Source organism: Anopheles marshallii, chromosome 3 (assembly GCF_943734725.1).
Source record: "Anopheles marshallii chromosome 3, idAnoMarsDA_429_01, whole genome shotgun sequence".
NCBI lineage: Eukaryota > Metazoa > Arthropoda > Insecta > Diptera > Culicidae > Anopheles > Anopheles marshallii.
The window spans coordinates 41257440-41281376 of NC_071327.1; the positions used below are offsets into that span (position 1 = coordinate 41257440).

A 23937-nucleotide genomic window follows, 5' to 3' on the forward strand; every position below is an offset into this window, starting at 1 on the left:
CCACCAACATGCCATTAAAAAATGCTCTTTGAAGAAACGCGCACCCCACACGCACAGGCATGTGTGAAAGTATCAACAAAACAGTGGTATACTCTTCTTATGCTCTTATAATTAGCGTTAATTGTTATGTGCGAATAAAGCGACAAACTCTTAACTATGCTGTGATGTATAAAGAGCAAAATAGATGTCACACGCGTGCTCAGTTTATTTACGAAACTCGCACCAACTAATGTGTTTCGATTCGTTCAAAAATTCTTTAGTGAGAGATATCACTTTCACTAACATCGACTGATTTGTTTGATTGGGTCCTGGTATTTGTCTTTATCCAGCCGAAACGATGCGGGTTTGCTGTATAGTATGATTATAGAACTGTGAAAGCTTTAAACAGTTATACAAAAGGAAAAATATGTATACGTGTTTTATTTCTTTCTCGACACGGTGTTCGATGGTTTTACCCCAACGAAAGCCATGAGGAATTGACGAGAAACTAGTTTCATGCTTGATTTATACAGATCATGTTTTTTATAAATCCATTGTTTATGTATACTACAATCCACCTTAGACAATTCCATTACTTTGTGAAAGTCCTTTGTGTATGTACAGCTCTATGATATTTGACAACACCATCCAAATTTGCTGATTGAATTAACCTGTACCGCGATACGTCAATCATTTGCTGACAGAGTGTAAATGCGTTTGTGCTTTTTTGTATTCACTTATATACTAGAAGAAAAACAAATATCCAAAACCGCTTTCGCTGTCATTTCGAGAGGCCTCAAAATTGATTTGGATTTACGTGTTGATTCGTTGATTTACGATTGATTCGTAAGCTCCAAATCACTTTTCGTACCAATATTTGTTATAGCAATTCAATACTTTCCCGTGTATTGAACATAAAAACCAATCATTTAAGCATTCCTTCCAACCCTTTGGATAATTTGTTTGTTGTGTGGGACATTATCACCAGGGCTGTTAGACCGCTAAAGCTGTCACTCTGGGAGACATTTGTTTCCTAAAACGATGACAAAATTACAAATTCCCTAGGTTAACCTTCTTCGACAGTAAAAAGGTAGTCAAATATTCATCAAATCAGAATCATCGCGTTTCGGTCGCCCCTGTGCAGCTTAATTTGATTAGCTCCGAAACAGCAAATGGGCGGATCGCTGAAAGATTCTGCACCCTTTCAAAAACAAGAATACCGTTCCACTGAGAGAGCTCGTGACGTCTGGTGTAGTGCATATATCACATCAGTCACATCAATGACAGTGACGAATGCGAACTAAATCTATTCTATTTAATTCGCAGTACCATGCAGCGATCCTATTTAATCACCGCAAGCTTCAAATTATGCGACTAAATAATGTGAGCGGCTGTGTAAAAGGGCGATGATTATTGCAAAAGTAAAATAATACTTGCATCTGTTCAATTTAATTTTCGAAGGACTTAAAGAGTATTTATTGACCTCTAACTTGCCTGAGAACATAAAGTTTGAGTATTGCATTGGATACCGTTTAAATAGGATTGTAAATATTCAAATATCCATATCCATCCCAAAACACAAAGACCAAAATGTCAAATAAACTACACTTAGTGGAAAAGTGTACTAAATTGATAAATATATTGTGTTTGCTTATATTGACTTACCCATGCATACGAAGTGGAGATGTCGGTAGAGGAACCTCTCCGAATTTGTGTGACGACACCAAACGAAATTGTTTTAGTACCTCTAACCAAATTAAAACTTATACTTTAATGAACGCATCGTAAGCAAAATCAACTACACATTATTGCATAGCATACTGGTTTATAATGTTAGGAATATGTTCACGAATATGTTCTGCACTGCGCAATTATTGATCAAACAAAGTTGAATGCTATACCATAAAACTATTAAACATGCTCAGTTTTTCAGGTGAACGCATTTGTCTATCTTTTCGGCCACGGCAAATTTACTATGAGAAAATTTCTAGTTTCTATCAAGTTTCTATCAATTTTATATTAAAAATAAAATTTTACCCATGTCAGAATATAATGTACGCAAGGTTATCGAAGTGCTGCTTGGTTAATTACAGAGTTTTCAACTATTTTGCCGGTACTGTGCTACTGTAGATATATAAATATAACATTGTTTTAAGGTAAACTCAAGTGAAGTAAACTTTAATTAAACCATAACAATGTTTTACACGACTGGTGTAATATTTCATGCTGGCAGCTCTTGTGTAACTTAACACTGCCAGATATAAACTGAAACCGCAATATGCCAATTTTAGATTTAATGGATTTTCCGAAAGATTACATTCGCTTTATCCAACCCGATCCCAAAACCTTTAGTTTGAATTCTTGCTCGAAACGAGGATGAAAATGTGGTTTGAAATTAATTCAAAAAGCCAAACTGAAAACAAGGAGTGTGCTTCTTACGATTTCTTGCGGTTTTGTTTCTGCAAAATTTTCTCTCCTTTGAGGCTGGAATGTAATAGAGTTAATTCGTTACCATAACGTACAGAACTTCAGTAGTAGTATGGCACCAAAACTGAAACGGTACTTGGGGATGGTTTTGAATGGCCGGTGATTTTTTCTTATTTGTATTGTGTAAAAATCTTCTAAAATTATATCTTCTAGTAGTATCAATTCGAATAAAGTTAAGCTTAATTCGTTTGTTGCGGCTGTTTTATTGATATGGGATTGCATCGATGTAGACATTTTCGCTCGTATTCTTTTGAATCATATTTGTCTCTAACGACGCTCGGCAATACACACAAAAATGTCTCAAAAGCAAACAGTTCTCAAACATTTGCCCGTTGGTACAACTGTGGCTAATTGCGGTTTACCCACAAATTGCTAATTATTTAATGAATTATAATCAAATTAATACTCCAGGCGGGATATACGCACACATTCCAATGGTAACGGATCTTAATTGGATTTCGCTCACCAAATGAACACCAACCCCAGTAAAGAAACACAGAAACGTTAAGAGGAAAACATTAATGTTCTCCTTCTTTTGTTTTGTGTTGTTTGTCAAAATAAAATAGTAAAAGGACTTTTCAACAGTTTGACGATAAAACGCATCATGGCTGTACAACATTTTATAGTTTTAAAGATCTATTTTCCAAAACTGAAATAACGTTCTTCAAAAATATTGCATTGGAACGACAACTTTCTGCGACATTCTGTTTATTGTTTTAAAAACAATTTCCAATTGCTCATGATATATAAAACACATTAGCACTCCATTATACTGAGGAACAAACTGCAGCCAATTTCTTTTGGAAAGCTTGCAGTCCTTTTTTGAAATTTTACTCACAAAACCTCAATAATTCATTTTCGGCATGCTTCGACTCTTACTCTACATGTAGCATATGATGTAATTTGCGAACACTCCCAGCAATCACGGAATAATTTATTTTTATTATTATCTCTTAATAATTGCCACTCGCTTCGGGCGGTTTGCCAATTTGACAAATGTACCAGTACGTCTGCAGACGTAACGTTTTCTACTGTATTACGCACTATCCCGTTGGAACTATCGAATAAATAGTACCAGCTTCCTCCTAAGTGTGAGAGATAATAAAAAGCAAATGGAACGGGATATGTTGCTGTTCAGGATAAGTCAGAGAAAGTTGTACTTGCGAAAAAACACAAGCAAACAAACGAAATGTCTTGCAGCGTGTAATCTTTTCTTGCCGTCTAAGCAAAATGTCTCCTCAATCATTCCATTCGTAGACACGTGGCGCCTTAACCAACCACTCACCAAAAACCCGTAGCATATCGTAGTGTTTTTGTTGTGTCCTTTTATTTCTGTTATCAAATTACATATACTCGCCTACCGGCGCATAAAGTCCATCACCGTTTCCTAAACCGAATACTCAACCCTTGAAATTCTTCTACTACTTTCGATAGTGTGTTATCTTTCTATTCTAGGAACAATCCCAAACGTCATAAACGTCATGGTTTTGGATCCCAGTCGTATGAACAGGGGTTCTAATTCAGCATTTCATAAATTAAGCCTTCGTCCACTTTCCTCCTATCACAAGATATGATCTTACAGAGCACCACTAGTCACATTAGCAACTGTTTTCGAACTTTTAAGTTCAAGCATATCATTGAATGACTATTTAAAAATACTTCGTTTGGTATTCGTTGCTATCTTTATATCAAATACCTCAATTACCGGTTTATGATTTCGATTCGAATATTTTTTTACAACCAATTAACTACCAATGCTTCCATAAAACTTTATTTTTTCAATAAAATAATAATTCTCACATAATTTGATGTCCAGTATGTTGACTGCCTTTTTTCTCCAACAATTAAATTCGTTTTTGTACGTTCTACCCGATGAATATTGATTTGGATGGACTGTCACACGCACAATGTTGAAACCAATAACGGCTCATTTCCTGGTCGGATATTGAACCATTAAGGAATGATGATGTTGATGGTAACATTATGACACTCTCAACTGAAGGGACAATTTTTAAACCAGCGGGCGTATTGCGTATTCGTGTAATGTTTTTTTATCTTAAATTTTATTCAGATATTTACAAACTCCTCAACACACTCACCCGGTCTGTCACGGATCCAATAGACTAATATGAGAAACTTTTAGTAAATATCTGATCTTATAACTTACATTAAATACCATAACTCTCATTTAAGAATATGTCTGCAACTAAGACACCATCGAAACGTCCACAACCTGCCCCGCTCTTACGGCTAGCACCGATTTATTAACGCAGCTATTGCTTCCGGAAATTGGTTCCCTGGGAATAAATAAACGATTCCTGCGAAATAAATTCCTCAACAACTTCAACAACATTAGCAAACGATTGTAAATAGAGTTTTTTTTATGTTCCACCCAACTACCAATTTCAACCTCTTACATTTTGCCGTTTTTCATTGCCGTAACTGTGCATAGGAAGTAGTCGCCATCGTTTCGAACCGAGTGTCGACCCAAACCCAAAAATACCTGCCTTTCATTCACGTCAACGAAACACATTTCGCACTCGTATTTCAGTCCATTCGATGCACATTGTGCAGACCAGAGTTATGCCGCGCGGTTTCTTTTCGTTAACGGTTTGACCCATACATACTTTTTTTTCTGGCTTCGCAAAAGATTTCTAACCACGTTTTGCATTATCGTATCGGAATAGAAATGTTGCAGACGGTTATAACGAACCGAAAGGAAGGAAAACCCAGAAAACCAAACCAGCACATACGTCGAGAGGGGTTTTGAAATATTCCCGGAAAATCATGAATAAGTGGGCAATATTTTTAGTATGCAAACGAGTATTTTAAAGCTGTCATTTGAGGTTTATTGCAAACACACCCCTTAGAGGTTTGGCTGGCATGTACTTCTCTTTGGTTTCATTTTTTCACATTTAGTAGCTGTATTTTATTTAATGTATATATAATAACAGTATAGCATAATGTTACTATTACTTAAGTTTAATTTTAGTTTTCATCAACTTTTGTTCGTTAAAACCAGGTCAAGCTTTCCTTTTACTTTTTGATTCATTATCACAAACAAGTTTTTTTGTAAACATTGCATGTCCTTTCTTAACTTAAATACATTATTTGCAACAAGCACTTGAGATAGAATTACTAAAATAACTTTTAGTAATGGATTTTACCAGTTTTTCAACAAACATACTTTCATATCCGTAACCGAATAAAGAATCTTTAAGAACACGCGTTAATTTTATTTCCAGCTATTTTTTCTATTTTTTAAGCAATTGGGGTTACTTCCCTGTTTGCAGTTCTTGTTTTTTTTGTTCCTTGCTTTGTTTGAGTTTTTCTTTCGTTTCGTAAATCTCAGATCGCATTCATGGCTTCCAACCATTGCCCGACATTCGCATGGTCTTGCAGTGTTCTTTTCTTTCGATGACCCTTTTGTTACACTGACGAAGAAAAATGAGGATATCAATAAATGTCGGACTTGGAAATGTTGCGTTGCCCAAAATTGCCATGACTTTTGTGGCTGACAGTTGCAAATGAACAGATTTCTATTGTTTATTGGGAGCTATTCAGTAGCTGTAGTGGATCAGCCCCCAGTCAACAATGATTTGTAGAATTGACATCTCAACGCTATTACTGAATGAAATTGATAGTACGGATTGAATGAAAAATACACATAAAACTACACTTACTTTCAGTAACTTTCAACCCGTAAACGTTTAAATTAACTACTTCGATTATTATAAACGATTATAAACATATTTTTACTGTTGTAGCTAGAAGTATAAAAGATTTAAACCAACAGTTCAGTAACAATTGAGTAATTCCTAATATCTTACATATTATTTAAACATTGGTTAGTACAACAACGGAAACATATTTTGAGAAAAAATTGTGTAAAGTCGTTCAAAATTCAAAAAACGGTTCGCATCTAAACGCTCAGCATTTTCTTTTCACATTAACATTTTTGCCTAACACTCGGAGGTGTCAACTTTGTTTGCCTGTCTATTGCGTGAGGATGCATAATGTTTTGCGATGGAGGTTTAAAAGGCTGACTTATTCAAATTCAAACAAAAAGACAGTGGCCAAAACTGCGTTCATCGTGTACAAAGACCTACTTTCGCTATAAAAAGTTACAGTAGCTAATAGTACCAATTTAACTAATTTAAAACCTTTGAAACTGGTTAAACTGGTCTTGATCTGATTTTTTTTATTAATTAAAACATGCTGTACATCTCTTCACTGAGAAATAGAGGTTACTGAATTTATACTCTTTAATGCTCTTCCGTGTCTATGGGGAATGAAAATTTCGCTTCGAATTGCAACGATAGTGTAATGTAAAGGAATCCGATTATTCAATTCTTGCTTTCTTCAGCTTTAGTTTATTATCCCTCTCTCTCTCTCTCTCTCTCTCTCTCTCTCTCTCTCTCTCTCTATCTCTCTCTCTCTCTCCCTCTTTTGCTATATAATTTTTATGATTGAAACTGAACCAATACTGCAAATAGTTTTTGAATAGCTATTCAATAAGGATTCAGTTTTTTCAGTTGGTTCAGTTTCAGGCAGGAAGGCTTTATTTCGACATGAAATCTTTTGTATGTCTCCTGCTATTCTCTGAAAATTAAATTTCAAACATTTTATCATTCATGAATCTCACGATGAAATCACTATGAAAATCCAATGAATTCTGACGATTTACACTGTAATCAAAACTTCAACATTCAAATCTCACCGTTATATGTTAACTAATGGTTTTTTTTCCGCACAATTTAACAAATCGCGATTAATCAATTAACATGGTTTCAGTTCGTAAATAATTCTCATATGCGTACCACTCTGCACTCAGTACCCATAATTCAGTTTTTCACATAACTGCAGATAACATACCAGACAACGTCACGTTGGTGCGTACCAGCTGGTGACAATGACGTTTGAGCAAAACAGATTTACCAGGAAACTGATAGAACGGAAGTGAACTCTGCTCGCCACTTACTCGTCATTTTCATTTTAACGGTAAGAGCGTTGCAGCTTCATATTCTTATTTCTTCCTGGTCTGCCGCAAGGCATCCCGCTGGGAATATAGTGTAACCAACCATCTAAAGTCGCAGAAACTGGCTTCGACTATTAGATTAGGACAGAAAACAAGCAAACCGTCGTAACGCGGCAACGTTCACGGTTCATTAAACTCTTTCTCAGTTCTTCACCATTTGTGCGTTCGCAGTGTGATGGCAAACCAGCCGAATTTTCTCAAGCTACGCAATCAAGACGTTGTCTGAAAATTGAATGTGTTAGCACGTTTGTTCTAGTATCTTTTTTTGCGTCAAAATACCACTCATCACAATCATCCAGGAACATTCAAAGTGCGGCAAAAATATTCCGGAAGGCTTTACGACGTATTCTTTTTTTTCTTAATATGCATGCTGATTGTTAGACATAAGATTATAATGCACTGTTAGTTAATAAATACATAGCCCTGTAAATTCCCGATACGATTGTCTCAAACTAAAGTTTATGCGAATGAAACGATTCCAAAAACGTTGCAATTTATCTGGCAGAGTGTCTTCACACAGTTTTGTCGCCATAATAAACATGTTTTGGCCTACTGTGCGTCATCGAGGATGATCGCCATTAGCGCATTGCTGCGGCAGACGTGTATGGCAAAATTCTACCAAGCAATGAAAGTAAAGGGGTCATACTGACGAGTTGTTCATTTTCACGACAAACACAACCAGATGTCACAAGGAATGTTCAACGTCGTTGAAAATACTTACACCAAACAAAAAGAATATAAATATTTGGAATGTTATACGTTAATGGAGTTTCTAAAAAAAGTTGTCCCTGTCGCTAAGAGAAAAACAACCAACCTCATACAAAATGTCTGATGTGCAAATGACACTGGCATTATGTATGGTTATATTGGTTTATATTTGTCGTCTGTAGCCTGTATAGTTTATTTATAACAAATAACAATTCATCCATTCGGGATCATTTTCCCGAAAAAGTAATAGCAACAAAAACCGGACAAATCTCCAACCGGGCCATTTTCCCCGGTGCAGGACTAACTTTACGTCTCCACGGCCTAGAAATCTATACAGCCTGGCGGTTATCAAAAAAGCTTAATAAATACATTAATCAATTTGTATTTACGGATTTATCAGGTGGAGATTGTAAAAGAAACTTTAGTTGATTTCATTCACTTAACCCGTAAAAGACAGATATTGCGGAAGAAATACAGAACTAACTCCGGGATGGAAACTCGAATTAACAGAATTGCTGTGACTAAGCTAATTCAATGGGAACAACATGGCTGGAAAACATAGTGGTGTGCAGGCGTGCTTGTTAAAAATTAATTAACTCGCTGTATTTTTTCCTTATTGTACACATAGTCGCCGCTTCGTTTGGTTTCAAAGAAGTCAAGCCCAAGAAGTCCCCAGGTTGAGGAACCGTGGAAGTTTCGATAATTTAATAATTAATAAGTTGATAAATAGAGCATTATCGATGTACATAGTTCGCACCTTTGAAGCATCGCTGGTGATACCGTCAACAAAAGTACGATTCCGATTATATGTTTGACAACCTTTCGATACCGAAGATCTGATCCTAAATCTTAGCAATTTCCTCTGTTGAATTGCAGATAGACGTATACATACAACGTATAAAAATACGCAGCTGGAGAGAGAGTACAAACACTCCCCACAACACGACGTCGAGATTGTCATCGGAAACTTTAACGCTTAGGTCAAAAGGGAGGAGGCATTCAAACCGGCAATAGGAATAGGACGATAATAGGATTCGCCTTGTAAACTTTGCCTCCTCCAAGCATATGACCATTCACAGCACTTTCTTCCAGCACGCACCTCGTTACAGCTTCACCTTTAGATCACCATAGCAAACGTATTCCCAGATTGACCACGTTATCCTAGATGCAAAACACTTCTCGGTATCAACGTATCAACGTACGAACCTGTAGAAGAGCAAATGTCGGCCCAGACCATTTCCTGATGATGCGTGCGTAGCCAATAAGCTGTGCTATCAGCCCACTCCAAGGTTCAACACAGATCGGCAGAGTTAATGTGTTAATGTTGTGGCGAAGAATTTCGCGATTGCAATTGGGGAAGCGTTGCCGGAGGATACTAATACAGAGGCGATGTCTGTCAATGACTGCTGGTGTATGGTGGAGCAAGCCCTCAGCAGCACTGCCGAGCGAACAATTGTCCGAGTAACACGTAACCAGATGAAGAAATGGTTTGACGATTAGCACAGGCGAGCACTATCCGAGAAAAACGCAACGCTTACAAGAATGCTCCAGCGCGAAACCCGGTAAAACGTATAAAATTATAAACGACTGAGAAGGCAGCAGACCCGACTCTTCCAGGACAAAAAGCGTATCTGCGAAGAGGCGGACGAGCAACTAATGTAGCAGCTATCCGAGCTATCGGGGAAATCTCGCAAGATCTTCCAGATGTTGAATGCGGCACGAAGCGGTTTTATTCACATGATCGCTATGTGCCGCAACGAGGAGGGAGATAGCCTGTCGGACGAGCGATAGGTGGTCGTCGAGTGATCGAGAGTGCTACTTCGACAGACACCTGAACGGAGTAGATGCAGGAGAGCAGCACTATGACATCCAACATGACGTTAACGAAGTACACCCGCCATCGTTGGACGAAGTCATCTCTTCTTTTTTATCGGCACAACAACAACTTCAAGAGGTCTAGGCCTGCCATTTCTGGCTTTCTCTGACTTTATTTTCCCGTAGCTGGATAGTCAGTCCTGCGTACGGGGGTTTGATCCGGACGGGATTTTGAACCGCTCCGTTCGTGTGAAGACCGGTGCCGTTACCATCATGCCATCGGGCTGCCTCGGTTTGGCCGGACGAAGTCATCAGCGCCGTTAAAAGTTAAATTTTTTCATAACGCAATCATGCATCGGCTGATTGTAAGGATTTGGGACTAGAAAAACTATCGGATGAGTTGAAACTGCGTCCCTTGCTACAGATTTTGTCGAAAGGTACCTTAATGGGTTTATTGGAGGCAAATCGATCACCGACCAAATCTTTACTTTTCGACAGATCATCCAGAAATGCCGAGAGCACCAGATCACTATGAACCACTTGTTCATTGACTTCAAGGCGGCCTACGATGTCATAGATGGAACCGAGCTATGGAATACCATGCAGCCGTACGGATTCCCTGGGAAGCTGGTAGGGCTGGTGATGACCACTATAGACGGGATGCATTGTAAAGTGACTGTATCAAACATACTGTCGGAAACATTCAAATCTCACTGAGGGGTCTGAGGCAAGAGGACGTATTCTCCTGTTTTCTGTTTAATATCGCTCTGGAAGGTGTCATGCGACGCGCGGGCTTAGACATCCGAGACACGATTTTCACCCGATCTTGCCAACTCCTTGGTCTCGCTAATGACATCGACATCATCGGATGGACATCTGCGGCAGTGTAGGAGACGTACATCCTGAACTGAATCGCGGGGCCGATAGGATGAAGAGGATAAATGAGGATAAATGCGACGAAGACAAAGTACCTCCTTACCGAGACGCTGAATGTAAAAGACCCCGCCTTAGAGACAGAGTATCACTTTATGGTTTTCTCCGTCCGGTTTTCTTTTTCGCGTACGAGCCCTGGACTATGCTTACGGATACCGCCAATGCACTCGTTTTTTTCGAACAGCGGGTGCTATGGACTATCTTTGATGGAGAAGGAGAATCAACAACGAACTCGCTAAGCTTAAAGAGCTATATCCTGACGGTAGTCATAGCCGAAAGGATACGATGGTTGAAGCTCGTGTTGAGGATGCTCGTCAGCGACCCGTTCGGCACGAGGTGTAGAAGAGCACAGCGAGTTCGTTAGCTGGATCAGGTGGAGTGAAATCTGTCGGATACCGGATACAGCCGTGGATGGAGGAATGCAGCCCTGGACCGAGTTTCCTGGAAGCGATTTGGTGACCTGGTCATGTCTCCACGACGTGCTCTCTTTGCGGGCCAACAAGAAGACAACACCAGCTTTCTCCAAAAAGTTCGACAAATCTTGTACTGCCCTGAGAATGAAGAACTGATCCCAAACCTTTGCAAAGTCCTCTCCTTGCAAATAGAGCAACATTTGCTGGACTCCTTTGCCAATCAGGTAACGGTCCAAAGGAGGCAATTCCACGAAATCGTCCAAGTCATCTGTGAGGGTACGTTGAGTTGGCACACAGGCAACAGTGGCAACCAAGCAAGCGACTAAGATCACTGCAAGTTTCATATTTCTTGTGTTCCTAGTACGATTCTACTGATGACTTTAAAAGTGATGAGCCTTTCGTTTTATAGCACTAGTCTGATTTTCTAATACTAAGTGGCATAGTCAAAAGCATCACGGTTTACATACAATAAGCTTTGTTTATTAAGAGGCGTATAACAATTTTCAAGTGGACATCTGGTAGCAACTATCTCATACTAGGAAATATACATCGAGGATAAAACAATTCATGTTACAATAAAACCAACAAATTTAATAAAAAATTTCGAAGAATTATCGATTCGATTTAAATACTTTTTTTCAGGAATTTTTCATGCTATATTTTACTCCCATATGTACGAAAAGATGCGTACCGTTGCATACCAATAGAGAGGAAAGCATTTAATTTTAATATGAGCATTTTTGATAATGATATTTACGAACCAAAAAAAAATTACCAAGAAAGTATCACTTGTGACAACTTAAAGCCTCTATAAATAAAAAAAATCACTTGTGACAGATCGCCAAGAACTAATACAAATTAAGAAAATAATCGCATCAGGCAGATGGGGCCAATTTGTTCGTTGTTAATAGGTCAGTTAATCCTTGAACGCGTGCAAGGAGTTTTAATGTGGAGCTAAATAAAAAACTATTATTATTGAATAATCTGAAGCTTTATAACGAGCTCCCTATTGGTCCTGACTGGACGACTAAGTGGTCGAATTGTTGAATAGAAGTGCGGTAACTGGGCGTTACTGGAGTAACAGCCGAAACAATATCAAAAAAGATCAACGATCATGTAATAATGAAAATGTTGTGCAGTTCAACATTCATTTTTATGTTATTTTTATTTATCTCCTTATTTATTTCCATATAATTGTCCATTGCTACTGCTATAGAAAACTTTTAAAATTTGTTTAAACTACACCCTCTCGTAGCTCTTGATTTGTATTACGTCCTTATCATCGTGATCAATCGTGAGCTCGTAACGGCATAAGGAGAGATATTAGAAGAGACATATGAATTTATATTCTACCAAATATTTGGGTAACTTTGGTTTTGAGACCTGTTAATTAAGAACGCTCGTTCTGCGACGATAACGATGATCTATCATCCATCTTAATTTGCAAATGGTGTATCGGATAAATTTCCCTTGGATCACCGCATGTCCTTTTATTCACTCAGTTGACTATGAATAATATATAGCAGAACACTATTGTCGATGATGACGACCACCAATAGCCACTATCTTTGGATTGAGATGGCCGAATTAACTGTCGATAGTTGACTTCCTAGCGAAACGATTAAGTGTTTAAACAAATACATGCCTTAGAGATAAGATTTTCACCTTCATTCACAAAGTCATTCAAAGTTCTTCTCTTTGTTTCAATCTTCAAATAGAGTCTATTGAACGCGCACTTGTCTCAATTCGATGTAACCACATTCTGTTTTAATATTTTTCATTTAATACCTATGTATTTAAAAACGTAATAAACCTATAAATAATAATAATAATAAAAAAAATAAAAAAATCATTAACCTATTGACCACTAAGAATTTACACGAGGGTTAATGCAAAATAATATCAATACAAAGCTTTTAAACACCAGGAGTTTTTAAAATCTCGAGTAAGATTAAATATATAAAGTTGTCAGAGTGAAGTCCGAAATTAAGGAAGCTGGATTGATAGTTTCTTCAGTTATCTCGATGACTTTTATTTAACACAGCACACTTTTTGTACAAGGGAATCACCCATACCATTTTACAAATACGATTCCCAGTTGAACAGTTGAACACAGTTAAATTCCCACCTGGTGCCGTGACAAGAAACCATCATATCATCATAGCACTCTATTATAATCCCGATTGATACGCAGTGTGAGACGTGTTGCTTAGCTATGGTGATTTTTTGAGAAATATCGATCTAAAGTGAGCTGATTTGTTTTACGTAACGCACTTGATTTACGAGCAGGTTTAATGTTCACTTTAGGTATATGCGCAGCGCTAGGTGACATACGATGTGCGATGGGCTCAATTGTGGTTGAGCCCGCATTGGTGTATTTCACGGCGGAAGGTGCAGGATTAGCAGTGCGATCAAAGCTAAAATCTCTTACATGAATTCCAATGGGCCAAGTGTTGCGGTCAAGTGCTTTTTCACGGAGCGTTGCAGGAATTCTGACTTTAAAGGATAACGGATGAATAGCGTTAGTCCCTTTTGCTAGCAGGTTGAGCACTATTACATCGCGTGTTCCCAGTAGGGAAGTGACCGTTGAAACTACATTTTCGTTAGTAACGTGCTTGTCCGATGCGGATAAGTGAAACCATGTGTGTTCCATAGAGGGCGATTGTCTGGCCGCGCATAATGACGGAGCTGATGTACGTGTATTGATACCGACTCTAAATGAAGGAAATGATGCTGCTGGATCAGTGGTACTATTGTTTTTAGTGACGAGTTCAAAATTAATGGCGTTGTTTTGTGATGATATTTTGTTTACACTATTTACTGGGATAAAACCATGGTTCCACGCTGTTAGTCTCAAATCGGAAAAAAGTCTACGACGTTTTCGTGAGGAAAAAATATTTTCTACGCGCGGCTCACAGGAGCTGCTGGTTGACGAGCTGATTGGACAAGAAGTTGTGAAGTCGCTGCGTAGCATTGTGATGATAGTTTCCAGCAAATCGTTTTTCATTTCCTTGACCGCCTTGGTTACCGTTGCTTGAATGTTGGCTTGAAGCCCGGCATCCTGTATTGTTTTGGTGCAGGCAGCACAACTCCAGTAAAGTTCGTAATGCTCCTTGATCGCAGTAAGGAGTTCGGGAAGGACTTTGGTACATTCAAAGCGAAACTCAACTTCACAGAAAAAACATTTTATTGAAGTGGCGTTCTGATTCATAAGAGCAGCACAAGATCGGCAAAGAGACGTCATTGTGAAGTTGTAAATAACAAATAGGTAAATAGGTGACACCAACACATACAAAGCGATCGTATTTATCGAGTTTAGAATAAAGTTACTAAATTATTGGAGAAACACCTTGCAGTAGAGGGTAACTTTGAATTTAACTACTGAGTACTTTGTGTGCACGATTAACAATTGTATGTGACCCCGCGGAAAAATGCAACTTATACAGAGCCGTTGAGAAGTACGTTAGGCTTGAAAGATGTGATAACAGATACTGCATTTCAATTTATTGCTTGCTATTGCTTTGTCGAATCCGTACTTCAGTCACAGTGCACAGTAATCAAGTTATAATCTATGTAGATAACTCTTGACTTGTGTAAAGATAAGATTACAATCCGTTTGTGCATTCCGTCGTGTTGTGTGCATCTACCATGACTTACCCTGAGCCTAGTTACCAGGACAACTGACCATCACTTGACGTAACACCGCTCAACTAAAAATAATAAATAGCTTTTTCTTTATCGGCACAACAACCTTAAGGTCTAGGCCTGCCAATTCTGTTTTTCTACAATTTTTTATTTACCCGTAGCTGGATAGTCAGTCCTGCGTACGGGGGTTTGGCCCGGATGGGATTTTGGTCTGGTTCGTTCATGTGAAGACCGGCGCCGCTATCTTCATGCCTTCGGGCCGGCCCATAACAAATAGCATCCGTTGTATTTATTGGCGATCCGGAGGCGCCAGTCTTTCACGCCGCCAGACACGACAGGGCCGGTCCAAAATCCCATCCGTGCCTCACTCGTATGCATGCGTCCTTTATATAGAAATAAACGTGTGCGGTAACTAGCCTTAAGCCAGTCACTGATGAAACGAGATGGCATCTGACGACCCAGTACAACCTCGACAACAGCAATAGAACATATTTGTATATTTAAATCGTAGTGAATGACCAACATGTGGCCTTATATAACAAGGATGATAACAAAAAAAAGCAAACAAACAATTAAACAAAAATTGGAGGGCTCCTTCCTGATACCCAAACGGCTGATAAAAGTCCGGATCTTGCCGCACATGACCAGAGGGTGTGACCGATGTAGTGTCTAACCTTGGCGTCAGACATGCTTATACTTTTAATACGCATTCATAGCATAATAGTTCGATATAAGTCTAGACATCATACGAATGAGCGAACGACCTACCGGGAGCTTGTGAAACCAAGGCCACAGGGAATCTTGTGTTGAGTTGGTATACCATCGTGCCGTGCAAAGCTGCTGTAGAGTATAAAGAAACTCATGAGGAGGAAACGCCCTTTCAAAAAAACTACCCTAATAGGCACCTCATTTGACTGATATTCAGAATATCGTAAGAGATCCTTATATACTGATCCGGAGGATCCCTCAGCGTGGGACGATATTGAAAAGATATTGAATGTGCTGAAGCAACTTGCTTGTAACATTGTTCAGGCGTGGCGAAGAATTTTTGCAAGAAAGTAAAGGTAGGGAGCATACAGAAGGGTGAGTCCATGGTCCAGGATCACTGTAAGGCGCATGTTGTTCAACTTTTGATCAGGAATGAAATCTGGACAGACTCTTACAGCAAATTGAATGAGTCCCCGAAAATTGTTTGTTCTCGTAGGTGATAATACTATTTCGCATCCTTTTACTCATTTCCACAGCGAACGAAGCGTAATGGAAGGAGTGAGGTTTTCGACGTATTTTACGTATTACTGCGTATTACTATTTTTTTACGTATTACTGCGTATTCGTTCCAATGCTTTATATTATGCGTATAGAACATTAGAATCATGGCGTCTATTTCGGTCAAAGGCCTCGCACATACCTACGAATTCTGCTTGGCAGGCTCTGTCCCACCAAGGAGTAGAGGGATTGTTGAAGGACTTTGTTCAGTGGGCCCCCCTTGTTTAGGTTGCAAGAGTGCTCTTGATAATACATTCTACGAGTTGATATTCCACTAATAGATCAAATATATTCAAATATATATATTCTACAAGTTGATATTCCACTAATAGGTCAAAACTGGGTTTGAAGTTGAACGAAGCTGACATTGGCCGGAATCATACTCTAAGCTAGTTTTTTTGTATGCGTTTTGACGTTTCCAGGCTTATAAGCTTACAGCTCGCCATACAAATACGTACCAGAGCCATTATTCAAGCCATTGCTTTAGGGTGCCTTGTACTAAAGGACTCGCCATTGTAATTATGCTATTCGGTGACTGTGGGATGCTCAGTCAATAAATGGGATGACAAGGGGATCGATTCTTGTAGAGCCTGAAGACGAATGCTCTAGCTTTTGCTGTAGCTTGGGTCGGAAATTGGATGATGGGAATAGCATGAGACCGGTATCCGTCTCGTCTTGCCGGGATTTCAATTTTATGGACTGACGAAGGGGCACTCGTCTGACTAGGGGTTCGCCGGGGAAGGAGCATTTGTCTGCACTTTTGGAGAGGAAATTTTTTGCTACGTAGGAGGTGTAGTCTTCGTTGTGGTTATATATCCACTACTCTAATCAACCACCAAACCCAATCTGATCTCCGATCTGATAGCAGGATTCATTCAGGCTAAGTTCCATACTTCAAATTCTTACAATAAAGTTTATGAAAGGCGTTAAACATCTATGTCTCTATACAAAATTTCACAAAATTACCCTTTTATTCCCTTCTCTCTTTCATAAGGCATAACAATTGTTGATATTTCATCTATTGTGTTTCATTTATTCTCTAGCATACATTCTCTGAATCATTTTAGTTCCATCCGAAGAAATCCTTGACCATCTCAACTATGTGATCGACATCCACACCGAAATCACGCAGCTTTTGGACCATTCCTTTTACTTCAGCTGAGGTCTGTTGAAATTGGCATGGCATTTGTAAAATTAAGAATAACTCCTTGTCTATGGTGTCTATACAATTGTTAAAATGCTTACCTCGTATAGATCTCTCAACTGCTTATGGTCAAACTTCTGGAGTGTCTCGAACAAAGCCTTGAACTCGGTGCTGGTCTTCATTTTTTCGTCAAAGAGTGCCTCCAGTTCCTCATGTGGCAACATGGCAACGGCCTCTTCAAGCAGTCCGTTCAATCCTCCTGTACGCACTACATGAGATACAATTATTGTAATTACCAAACTTGTACAATTTGAAGGCATACTTACAGCTTCGCACGTTTGGTTTCAAAGGAGTCAAGCCCAAGAAGTCGGCGACAACATTCAGCGAGTCGTATGCTGGAACACCAGCTTCCTCCAAATAGTTCAACAAATCTCGTACTGCCGAGAGAGCGAAGAACTGATCCCAAACCTTTGCAAATTCCTCTCCTTGCAGATAGAGCAACGTTTGCTGGACTTCTTTGTCGCTAAGCAGGTAACGGAGGGCCAAGCTTAGCAGATCGTCCAATGGGAGCAATTCCACGAAATCGTCCAAGTCATCTGTGAGGGCGCGTTGAGTTGGCGCACTGGCGACAGTGGCAACCAAGCAAGCGACTACGATCACTGCAAGTTTCATCTTTCTTGTGTTGCTAGTACGGTTCTACTGATGACTTTAGATGTGATGAGCCTTTCCTTTTATACCACTTATTTCATTTACTTATATTATGTTAAAGCCTTAAACATCTTGCGGTCAAAAGACGATTAACATTGTTATGCATGTTATCTTGCCACTTCAATATTGTTTCGAGTGGACATCTGTGGGTAACTATCAGTATACCTGACAATGTTTAAGTGCTCATCTAGCAGGCAAGTGCAGGTATACACAAGCAGCTGAATATTACACACAGTTATAAACAATCAAACAAGATTACTGAATATCTTTACAAATTTATTTCTGGTGTTTGAAATAGTATCACAATTGAACTCTTTGACAAAATATTAATACTATATTTTACATATACATCTTCTTAGGAATATTAGTAGCTTAACAGCTATAAGAAGATTGTCAGGACTAGCCATTGCAATCTTGAGAAATACCTTATATCCCGATTCTTAAGCCCACTCAATAATAACGAAGTGCACATACCATGCATTTCAAAACGGTTGCTTTTTTTTCAATTTTTGGTTTTATTTACTGTCCTATTTTTAAAAATTACTATGGATCAAGATAAGCCCTTCATTCCTTAAAAATCTTACATCTATTCACAACATATGGATGTATACGAGGTCAAGGAATTTTTCAACTTAGAATACTAATTTAACACTACTTTCATACTCTGTATTACTCCACTTAAAACGCATCCTGATGTGATAAATCGATAGCTGTAAGTTACGCCTCCTTAGCTACTTCGGATTAGGTTAAACTCTTTTGATAATGTCCATAATGTCCAACAAAGTAATATTCCATGCTAAGATAGCGCGCTGATTCTTGATCAATTTATTGCCAATAATACCATGGCGGTATCTATTGTTAATGGTACCTATTTCTTTGAAATTCCACTGTAAAATGTGGCCCCAAGGCATCAATTTAATTTTCTAGCAATCTAGCTGTGAAACACATTTTTCCTTTGCTCCCGAAGTGAGTACATCTAGAATGGAACTTTATAATTGAAAGGCGACGCGAAGTATTCAGCAACATCCGACACAGACATACTTTTTTCCTATCTATCGGTTCCGACCCTTGGGCGCTGTAGATTGATATCTTACCTGCGTGGTACTGGACGCTTTGATCTTTTACAGCAGTCCGTCTTAACGACACTTCTACCTAGTTATTTTGCCATATTTGAAATGTTTTCTAAAAGTAGGAAGCCCATTCATCTTCCTACTTTTATTCAGCAAAATTTGCACTTTTCTATACAGTAGAATATTTACCTTGAAGAGTGTATTTTTCTTCGTCGCAACCCCGCCATTATATCGATACGTTGTGGCAAGTGGGTTTCCACACCGTTCTACGCATGTATCAGGTGCTTCTCTTTTATGGACGCTTTTCAATTTATTTTGTTTTTGTTTTCTTAAACCGCTATTGACATAACACTTATGAGATAAAAACCATCGTCACGACTTCTACGTTCCCGACACGATAGTTGCGTCCGAACGCAGTTATTAAGCAACCGTAGCATTTTTCTGATCTAGATAAACTCAAATGTAAATCCTTTAGCAATATTATAAAAGGTTTAAGACTGGCAAATTTAATGGCCAAACTTGTATGGTTACACAGAGGAAATACAGATGGGACGTGTTTGAATACAACGTCACAAAAATTATGTGACAAAATTGTTTTCTTATTCAAGACAACCTTCAAGCGACACAACGTTTATGGCGAATTTGTGAAATATGAATAGTATGTTTGTAAGAAATTAATGAACATAAGTCATTTCACTTAAAATGCATGAGTTTCAACGGTTTAACTCTACTTGAAAAAAAAAATTATAAGAAATTGTTAGAAACAACTGAACATGAGTTAAAACAGAGTAAAATTAACACAAATAGTATTTACATTACCAAGCACCCATCACCAGAACTTTCATATTGGTCATCGTTGACTGCATTTGAAATATTGTATAATTAAACATTCCAGTCTTAAGGCCTAGAAGTACCTTTACAAATTTAAATTGAAAATATGAATAAATTAGTACGTGCGCATGATAAGCAGTTGACAGAATGAGCGTCGGATTGAATGAATGAATGAGAACTTGTGCGCCTGATGAATAAGTGAGTTCATATTTTGCTTCAGTGTTCTCACTCATCGTGACTTTTCTTGCTGCATTAAAAGATAAATACCTTGAGTTCTGTCGATTTAATGCCCAATTCAAAATTTGCTTTTTTTTTAATTTGAAGAATCGAGTTTGTATTTCTCTTTTCTCCTACATTGGCAAAAACACATGCTGTTTGGTTTCAACATGTTTTGAATTGAGTTAACGGAATGTTTTTTGAATATAGTTTAGTTTTGACAGATCGCCCGGAACGAATATATATCTAGTTTTAATTAAAACGGGTTTTCGGTATTATCTTTCGTTAAACCGGTTGATCCGTGCCAGGAAGAATCAGTTTCAGTTTTGAGCTCAAGTCAGATAGACACATGAAGTGAAAAAAATTATGTAAAACACAACGTAGGGGAAATAAACTAAAAGAAATCCTGAAGTTAAGTTACACATGCATTATTTATATTTTGCCATTAATGTACTTCCTTTAGCAGCCATGAACTAATACGTAGTAAGTAGTAAAAATGAAATAAATATGTTTAGTTTTTCATTTGTATAAGTTAATTTTTTTACGTTCTAAAAATCAAAGCCAACGGCATTCATATTGATGGTTAAAATCGTTAAATTGATCTCCTTTATTTAGCAACTGCTTAACACCATTGATCTATTAAACCGTCAACCTGATTTATCACTCAAACTCGGCACTCCTGTAAGATATGGTTGAAACAGGAAATTGAATCATCATTCTTCCCACTTTTCCGGATCTAGTTCAGATTATGTTCATGTACCAGTTCAAATCAGGGCACGCCATCATTCTGTCTTTCTGTTTTGGGCCGCTGTATTCTTGGCTGCGAAAGTGATACTGATTTTTTTGTTTGGTTGACCCCGTCTTTCCATTCGAATAACTTCTACTACGACAAGCGATTGTCAGTGGCAGACCCGGAACTTGCTACATTTCTCCCACCGCCAATTTCGTTCGTATCATCCCTTGCTAATCGCAAACAGACTCAAGAATTAGTTATTTTTCAGACCGTGCTGCTGTGCCGTTGTACGCGAGTTGACGATGCCAAATAAGCAATTTTTAGACGGAACCACATTGTTTCATGCTTCCAGCGGCTCCTAACACTCAAAATTGTACTAGGCTTTCATTCATAGTCCCAACCAGTGTCTTTTCACTTGGCACTGCGTCCCAAGGGAGATAAATGAAAGTGACAGCTGTAGTGATAAAGGAATATTTATGACATCTTTTGGCAGATTGTTGGTTCAGTCCCGTTGAATTGATCGTTTACCGCCCGAATGGATACACAGCACTCTCAGTTTTGGGTTAATCTATGATAAAAGAATCATTCAATCGATACATTTACTGTGTGCAGAATCAATTGCATTGTATAATGTTTTAAACGAAACATTGTACCAATTATTTCATCTCCAATACTTTGTGGAGTCATTTTTCTAGTGTATTTCAGTAAGCATCAATAGTAAATTTCGTCTCTTTTTCTAGACATGGGAGCAGTTTTCTTCTACTTATTGTGTTTATTAATCTTAATCAGGTTTTACCAATCACATAGTTACATAGTGCGAAAGTACACGCGTCTTAGCATTTTCCGTTTTGCGAACTTACAGCTTCTAGTTTACTTTAAATAAGTCAAATTTAATTATTCAATCATCATTGATTCCGAATGTTAAAACGACAAAATCAGGTTTCATTTTAAGCGTTCTTCTTGTTGCTGTGAAACCACTCGTTTTCAACCGCCTTGAATAAAACAAAAATTATAACTTTTAAGATTGTTCTCCGCGGCTAACACGGACATTTAACATTTATGACAAACAGTTACTACTGCTGTATCATATTCGGCAACAAGCACACCTGCAATTGTCACTGGGATAGTTGGGAAGTATAAAGCTTAACAAATTGTCGTGTTAGCCATTTTCACTGAAACCTTCACTGGAAGCAGCACGTGTACGTCCAACAAAAAACGTTACACGACAAATAGAGCTGTATAGAAAACTGTTTTATGTTGCACAACCATAACGACATGATTTTCGAAAAAAAAACTCTGTAATGTGCAGCACAAAGGTATCAAGATTTTACAATTTTCGCCATCTGTTATGATTGAAAACGTGTCTCAAAGTTTTTAAAATTTTTGCGACAATTTTTTTTCTGCTACAGTTCTAAAGCAGAAAGAATAATACGTTACCATCAAAACATTTCTGTTAAGGTTTTGCTCTTCGTCGAAAAGTAACCGTTTGTCTTTTCAGGCTTAGCGCTCAAATAAATTCATCACCAGCTGAAACCACAGCTGTATTTACTTTAAACTTTTGGCTCAACTTTTGAAATAAATTGCTCTAGTAAAAAAAAAAACATTTCGGCTCAGCAAAGAAATGGTTCAACCAAAACCGTCAGCAAAACAAAAGACATTCTTCACATTTTGTTGCACGCCAGTTGGTTTAGAAAGGTCTTTTTTTGTTTACTATTTGGTTTCTCATGTTGAAAATAAAGCATAAAAGCAATCGAAAAAATAATTGCTAAAGGTATTAATGTCTTCTTCTAAGTCTCGTAAAAATCAATGAGCATATATGTAGTAAAAAATCGGCAGTTAGATAAATATCATGAAGAAATCATGTATAAAGTATTTACTTAAAAAACTTTTAATCAATTAAAAAGTATACTTACATGTCATACGAACCAAACTCTGTTTGGGTTTGCTATTGTTTCACCATGAATGTATGCTATTGTTTCACTAACAATCAGGTAATTTTCAAAAATCAATCCAAAAACTAAAACAAAGTTAACAACACCTTGGAATCCATGCAATATTAATACAGTATTGAGAATATTTGAGATTCAATATATTTCAAAGTATTATTATCGAGGGTGTTCGGATGGCCGATCATATTATCACTCGTGTCAATCGTGGTGGTTAAGCGCTCTTTTATTACGTGCTATCGCTATGGGTTACTCCTACGTTGGGTGAAATTGAAAAATAATAATAATTTTCACCGTGGCAAATCAACGTGCTCTCTCAGCCCAACTAACAAAATTTGGAACTATACATTTTTACAGAGGGATTTGAAAAAATGGTAAAAGTGGATGACAGTACAGTTCAATTTATCTTAAAATACTACCACAAAATAAGAAAAATACTGTGATATATACTGTGAAAAATACAATGTGATTAATTTTGTACCTTTACATGCACAACGCATCCCGTGAGCTACAACAGCATAAATAATTATGTTATGAAACAATTATTCAAATTTGTTTGTGTAGGTGTGACGTTTCTTACAGCTTGTCATAATCCAAATTTTCAATTAGTCGGCACAATATGTTCTGAGTTCTGCAAAAAATTGTTATGCATTTAATTAATGTTGAAATACTCCAAAACATTGAATTATTATATTTAGGAGGTGCTATTTTCCATTTGCCATCTCATTCTTTTCCTGCATTTAAGCATGAAAATTTCAGGTGAATCATAACTACTGTTTTGGACAGGTTTTTGTCATTTAATGATATTTTGTCAGCAACAGCGTGAATATCATTTGACGTCTTTATTGTTCAAACAAACAAAGATCTTCATTTGTCATTTCTAAAGAATTTTCATCCCAGGAAAATATCATCAATCTGAATCACAGATGATACCAACATCGTTAGAAACAGTAATACGAAATGATTATTGCACCACGTTTAAGTTCAGTATAGTACATTTCAAGA

General features: G+C 37.8%; 1 protein-coding gene across 1 annotated transcript; it reads right to left on the reverse strand.

Annotated features, from left to right (window-relative positions):
• Nucleotides 1–17347: 17347 nt before the first annotated feature.
• LOC128716024 (protein G12-like) lies at nucleotides 17348–18100 on the reverse strand. The gene is made up of 3 exons (XM_053810948.1): nucleotides 17755–18100; nucleotides 17530–17696; nucleotides 17348–17449 (listed from the first exon to the last, which is right to left on the reverse strand). The coding sequence occupies exons 1-3, from the start codon at nucleotides 18098–18100 to the stop codon at nucleotides 17348–17350; spliced, it is 615 nt and encodes a 204-aa protein (XP_053666923.1).
• Between the last annotated feature and the right edge of the window lie 5837 nt (nucleotides 18101–23937).